The following is a 6,270-nucleotide window of genomic DNA, read 5'->3' as shown; positions in this document are numbered from 1 at the left end:
TAGTAAGAACAGACCACTGTAATCACCGAATGCAAGACTTAGAGTTGCCATACACACACGACAAAATGAAACATTCGTTTACTCCATTCACTTTTACAGAGATTTTACAGTGAATGAACCATGAGTCGGACATAATCACTTCGACAACCACACTTCTTTCCCAAAAGATCCACAAGCCACCAGACAAACCTTGGCTTGGTACTACAAAAGACTCAAAATCCCCTAATCTTTTAATTAAACTGACTCCTTTATTTACAGAACACTTAGTTTCCATAACAAACATAAATATAGGCCTGACATCCTTGATTTTTTTTCAGCTCCTCCATCATCAAAGGTCGGCCACTCCCTCGACTGTTCCAAGATAGTAGACTCATGGAATCCTTGGGGTCTGCTTACGGCCAGAACCCTTAACTGACTGATGTTTTTTTCCTTTTCCAGCTGAATTCTTCTGTAGTATGTTAGGATGCACAGCAGCCACCTCACGGTCATTATGAACATGAGTTTTTCTTCTTGCTTCTCGATCTTCCTCAAAGAAACTTTCAACCATTTCATTGAAATTCTCCTTGTCTTGTTTCATCGATTCTTTGGCTGCTACCCCTTACAATATTTCCTGCCTTTTATAAGAGTAACCCTCTTGCTGGACAGCATGATCTTGTAACTGCGACAAATCTATAAAATGGAGCTTCTTAGGATCATTAGAAATCTGGGCAAATCCTGGAGGGCATTCCAGTTCATGCAAGGGATGAAAATTTTGGAAATCCATTTGAGTTGAAAACCATCTGTCCAGTGTTGTGCGCTTCTACAATTAGAGGTAACTGATCTTGTGTAGTTTGCCATTCATGGTCATTGCTTGGACCAACAGTCGCATTCAGTTAAGGTGATGAGATATCAATGATCATGGGTCCTTTTAATGGTTCAACAGTTGTATTCATTCGCTTCGAATTCACCAAAGAATCACCCACATTTGTTAGCAACGGAAGAAGTGGTTGGTTAAGATTAGTACCAAACAACAGCGAGAACCCCAATACAAATCGGTCCCCAATGGGTTTTGGAACAACATGAGTTTTAGACGAGTAAAACTGAAACCTTTGTCCTCCTGGTGAAACTCAAACTTCATTCCCATGACCTTCTTCTGTTACATTACAAGTTGCGAAATGATGCCCTATAAAATCACACTTAAAGCAGAAAACTGGCAGATACTCAAAGACAAAAGATATCCAGTCGACCCCATCAATGGATTCCGGTAGAAGAAAGCCTGGAGGAATTGGGTCGTGAACATCAAGCAACACTTTAATTCGAACACAACTAGGTTGTGTTTCAGTCTTAGGATAAATCTCTAAAAATTTTAGATTAGACATATCAAAATAACCAGATTCAACCAGGTTGCCCTCAATAATCTCCTTATCCAAATAAACATCAGGATAGTTATTTAAATGCATCCAAACATAAAACTTTGAGAAATTTAACTCCTTGGTTTCATAAAATTCCATCTATGGAATAATCTGAAAAATGTGTTGAGCTATAATCCAAGGCTGCCCCAACAGTAAGTGCAGCCACCTGTTCCTAAGACTCCATCCTAATTTGAAATATTTCACCTTTGTACAAAACCATGTCTTCAATCTTAAAAGGGTACCATGCTTTTTCAAGAGCTAATTTGATTGTGCTCTGATTCAGCCTTCCATCCAGAACACGACCAAACAAAGTCATCTTATTGTAGCCCACATATTTACTCTTCATTTTCTCAGAGCTGGTGATCATAGGAGGATCTGTATAAGGCATCTTCATCTTGGCCTCAAAATCCATAGCTAGAAGTTCAATAGAATTGGGTTTCTTGGAGGGAGATAGAAACTTGTTTGTGTTAGGGCTCATGTAAATAAGGAATTGAAATAACTTGGTTTGAAGAACTGTGAAGAACCACTGAGCTGCCAGTAACCCCTTATATAGCCCAAACTCTCCAGCATTCCAACCACATTCAAGTAGTCTCAATTCAACCTCATTTCTTACCCATTCATACAAGTCCATCTATGTGAAGAAAACCCAATAATCTATCCATAATCCCTTTGTTATAGAACTAATCCGCCAAATGGCTACCTCTTCACTCAGACCATCATTGCCCATTGATCTCTTAACCCGCACTAAGACTGAAAAGAGTCTAGATTAAGGCACCCATCATAACCTGTAATCTTTGCTAAATCTTGTTTAGACATTATCAAGATTTGATACCAATCTCAGCAGAAAGCACGATACCCAGGAAAATTAGCTCCACATAATAACCGTGTATTACACGTCAAGTATCAGCTGAAGTTAGAAAAGAAGCACAGTATCTAAAAAGAAGTAAACCCCCAATTAGAGTTCTGAACCCACATGCAAAAACTTATATTTTGATGAAAAGACCACGAGACTTAATCCATAGCCCCAGCAAGCAAATATAAATAAGATGTTCGAACAGCCACCTAGATGCTTTATTTTATGAACTAACAATGTTTACATTGTAGGATTTTACCAAAAAATAAAGGCCTGATGCAATATTGGGCTATAATTGAAAATGGGCCTGTGATGAATAATTAAAAAAGTTGGTTTAAAATTAGGAGTAGAATTAGGGGTGACTTCGGATCGGATCGGATCGGATTAACCTCTTTCGGAATTTTTCCAAATTTTTTTCGGAACCTAATATGCTAGCCAAATCGGATCCAATTTTTTTTCGGATTCAAAATATATTTCCAATTTGAACTTTCGGAAATTTCGAATAACTCGAAATTTCGAATACTTGGTAAATTTTCAAAGATCTCTTTACTTTTAATTATTTTTGGAATATCATACGCCAATGTTCATTGTAGGAGAGAAAACCATGTCCACGACACCAATGTACCAACAACAATACTCACTTGCGAGAAAACCTATTTTCATTCATTTTGATCCAAGAAAAACGAGAAAAATAAGCGACCACCAATAGCAAGCATTGCATTCGTTGAGGTCCATAATGTTTCAATCTTTTTAGTGTGTGGAAATTGAAAATATAAATAATGGATTATGGTCTTGGACTCTAAGTAGCTTTACATAATATTCTATCTATTGAAATTTGGCTTTTGGATTGGTCGGAAGTCATTGTATGACTTAATGACATTTTTTTTCATATATCATTGTTGTTATTTACGAATGCAGATTGTAATTAGAAGTGGTCCAATTCAAAAGTAGCAGGTAGGTTATGTTTTTGTTTTGTTTTGGAAGTAAAAACTAGAAAATGAATGAACGGTCGAGATCTAATCAAGTGGATAGTGAGAGAAGTATATATTTTCGAATAAATTGGCAATAATATCGGAAATTTGAAATCGGATCGGATTTTAGAATTATATCCAAATCCGATCCAATTTTTTTTCGAATTTTCGGAATCGGAAAAAATGAAAAAAAGAGCCGGAATTTCGGATCGGATTTCGGAAAAATCGGAAATTCGGCAAAAAGAGACACCCCTAAGTAGAATGGATTGAATTGAAACTGATCGTGAATTAGATATTAAGCTTAAAATTGGATTAGAGTTAAATTAGGTTGAAATTGGATTAGGGATAGTATTGAGATTTTAATTGGATTAAAAACTGGATTAGAGATTGAAATTGATTTGAATTAGGGATTTAAAATTGGATTGAGATTGAGAATTGGGGGATTTATTCCCCATAACATCTGGGAAGCAACGAATTAAACTGTTGTTGTATGTATTCATTTGCGTAGTGAATAAGATGATAAAACATACAAGACTTCTTGAAGAAATTGGAATCCATTCGGCCATGTTTTCCTTCTTTTATCCATTTCTTTTCTCTCCCTTTCTTTTCTATTTCGCGTCGTCGTGCCCATTGATGAAAGCACAATATATACAGAGATGCTTTAATAGATTAATGTAATCGACTTCTCACAATTAAGTTAAATTAAACACATGCGCCAATCATCATATTGAATAATACACACTTGATACGCAAGAAGACCTTTTATTCCAACCACTCGTATCTTAAAATTTGAGCTGATCACCCAATGCCAAATTGTTTGAGGCAAATTCGCTCAAGATTGCAGTAAGCTTCTCAACAGGATTTTTAATTCCAGGGTAGTCAGCGAAACAATCACTGCATGTTGAATACTCGGTTAGTGCTGCAGATAAGTTGCTGTTCAAGCCACTTTCATCCCTGTCCTTGCTGCACTTCATTGCTGTAGTAAGATCGCTTATTGCAATTTCAAATAGCTCTAGGCACCCTTCAAGACATGATTTAACCGGTCCCTTTTTACTGACGAGAAGCTTTTTGACCTCTGTCATCGCTTGTGTTGTTTGAAGCATCGTTGCCTGGATGTTTGCTTTCAATGCAAGTTTCTTACCTCCTTTGATATTTTTCAGTACCGCATTACACATTGCTGGGTGATCAGTGCGCGCGCACAATGCAGCTGGATCTATTAGTGCTGATTCAACAATTGTAAAGAAAAAGATAGGTGCGATGAATATCAATAAGTACTGTTTTGAAGCCATGTTAAAGATTGAAAATGAGATTAACAGCCTCTCTGGCTCCGAATCCAATTCTTTTGGAATAGGAACAAAAGAGGTCAGGCGTTTGTTCTATGGTGGAAATGTTTGGCTTAAATATATTTTTGAGAGATTAATGATCAGCCATTTTTTTTCCTTTTTGTGTTATATTCATTGCTGGAAAAGATGTCAGTTCAAACTCATGCCAACCAATGTTTAACCGATTATATAGGGGGAGTTGGTATATGAGGCTCACCTTGATTATAGGTTAACCAGGCTTTTGTTCATACTTCTGTCTGGCAATCAATTTAGCACCAGCGGAGTTCAATGGATGTTCATTTGACCACTATCCAGGCCTGTAAACTAGAATAAGTTTTAGATCTAGGAATAGGAAAAGGGGGCATCAAAATCCACTCACGGAAGTTACAAGGCATCTCTGATACCTTTAACTGGTAATGAAATTGTTATATGTTTATACTTTGGATGCATCAATCAAGGAAACAAAATAAATATGAGGCTTAGGTATTAGTACAAAATCAATTCACCCTCACCATACAACCTTCATCTGTGCAAGTTCAGATTTTCCAAATCTAGAAATTTGACAAATTTTCAAAGCATTTTTTTGTTTGCTAGGAATTTTCCTGCAAAAACTTGACAAGAAAACGTACAAAACAAGTTGCAAGTGAATTGAAGCATATCATCAAGTCCAGCAATGAAGTCCCTTCCAAAATCATGGAACAGAAAATTCCAATCCATCAAACTTGTACAGTCTCCAATTAGGAGCAAAATTTTGGTAGTGCTACGCAACCAACCTCAAAGTGCAATATGACTATAAATTTGAAGAGCAATCTTTGGAATCATATTAATTAATGTTGGAGTTGTTAGAAAAATGATTTGCTCAAATCCATTTAAATATGAATGAGTAGTTTGTATCCCAAGTTACCCCACTTAAGATGAAATGGGTTTTTTCTTGAAACAGTACGTAATGTGAGAAAAACCTTTTCAAAATGATGCATTTGTTTGAAACAGTGTATTATGCCGAAAAGGTGCGACCTTTCGAAATGTGCACTTGTTTGAAACAGTGCATCATGCCGAAAAGGTGCAACCTTCGAAATAGGCACCTGGTTTAAATGTCTTATATGCCGAAATGGTGTGTCCTTTTGAAACATGTGACTTTTCAAAGAGTTGCTTACTTTTTCCCAAGAGTCACTGTGTTGTTTTGAAAAGGCACCACTCACCTATAAATAGTGGATGAATTTGGAGAGAAAAAAAAACCGGATCACACGGAGTTTCGATCTTTTCTTCTCCTCCGCGTTCTTAGTCAAATACTATGTTGTGTTTCACGAGTCTATAGAATTGAAGTGCTAGCTTTCTATAGAAGGAAATCCATTCTATCTTGGGAGATAGTTTCCCATCAACCTTCAAGCACCGTGAGGGGGAAAATCTGTCTTAAGGACATAGTGTATCTACACTAGGCTCGGATTTAATTAAGAAGTACAAGACACTTACAAGACAAAAGGTTTGTATAGTTTGGTAATTGGTAAAGAGTAAGTACAATTAAGTTGGATATTCCTAACAACTTAAGACAGATCTTCTTTTTCTTCTTCTTCTTTACCGAACAAAATTTGTTTCTGCTTTCTTTTCATTTTTGGTTTAAGGAAATAACAAAGTGTAGTTATATTTCAGAATATGGCAACACCACTAGTTACTCCTGCTGTTACTGTTCCTACTGCTGTTTCCCATTCTATTCCTCATGGGGAGAAGCCTGAAAA

General features: G+C 36.6%; 1 protein-coding gene across 1 annotated transcript; it reads right to left on the bottom strand.

Moving 5' to 3' along the window:
- Positions 1–3,997: 3,997 nt before the first annotated feature.
- LOC147523614 (pectinesterase inhibitor 2-like) lies at positions 3,998–4,504 on the bottom strand. The gene has a single exon (XM_086571652.1). The coding sequence runs from the start codon at positions 4,502–4,504 to the stop codon at positions 3,998–4,000; it is 507 nt and encodes a 168-aa protein (XP_086427778.1).
- Positions 4,505–6,270: the final 1,766 nt, after the last annotated feature.

The sequence above is a fragment of the Coptis chinensis genome, chromosome 1, assembly GCF_015680905.1.
Source record: "Coptis chinensis isolate HL-2020 chromosome 1, ASM1568090v1, whole genome shotgun sequence".
In the NCBI taxonomy this organism is placed as follows: Eukaryota; Viridiplantae; Streptophyta; class Magnoliopsida; order Ranunculales; family Ranunculaceae; genus Coptis; species Coptis chinensis.
The sequence above is the reverse complement of the archived record's forward strand: the minus strand, read 5'-3'. Positions and strand labels throughout refer to the sequence as shown.

Coding starts and splice junctions, on each gene's coding strand:
- LOC147523614 (XM_086571652.1), bottom strand. CDS start 4,504: ATGGCTTCAAAACAGTACTTATTGATATTCATCGCACCTATCTTTTTC.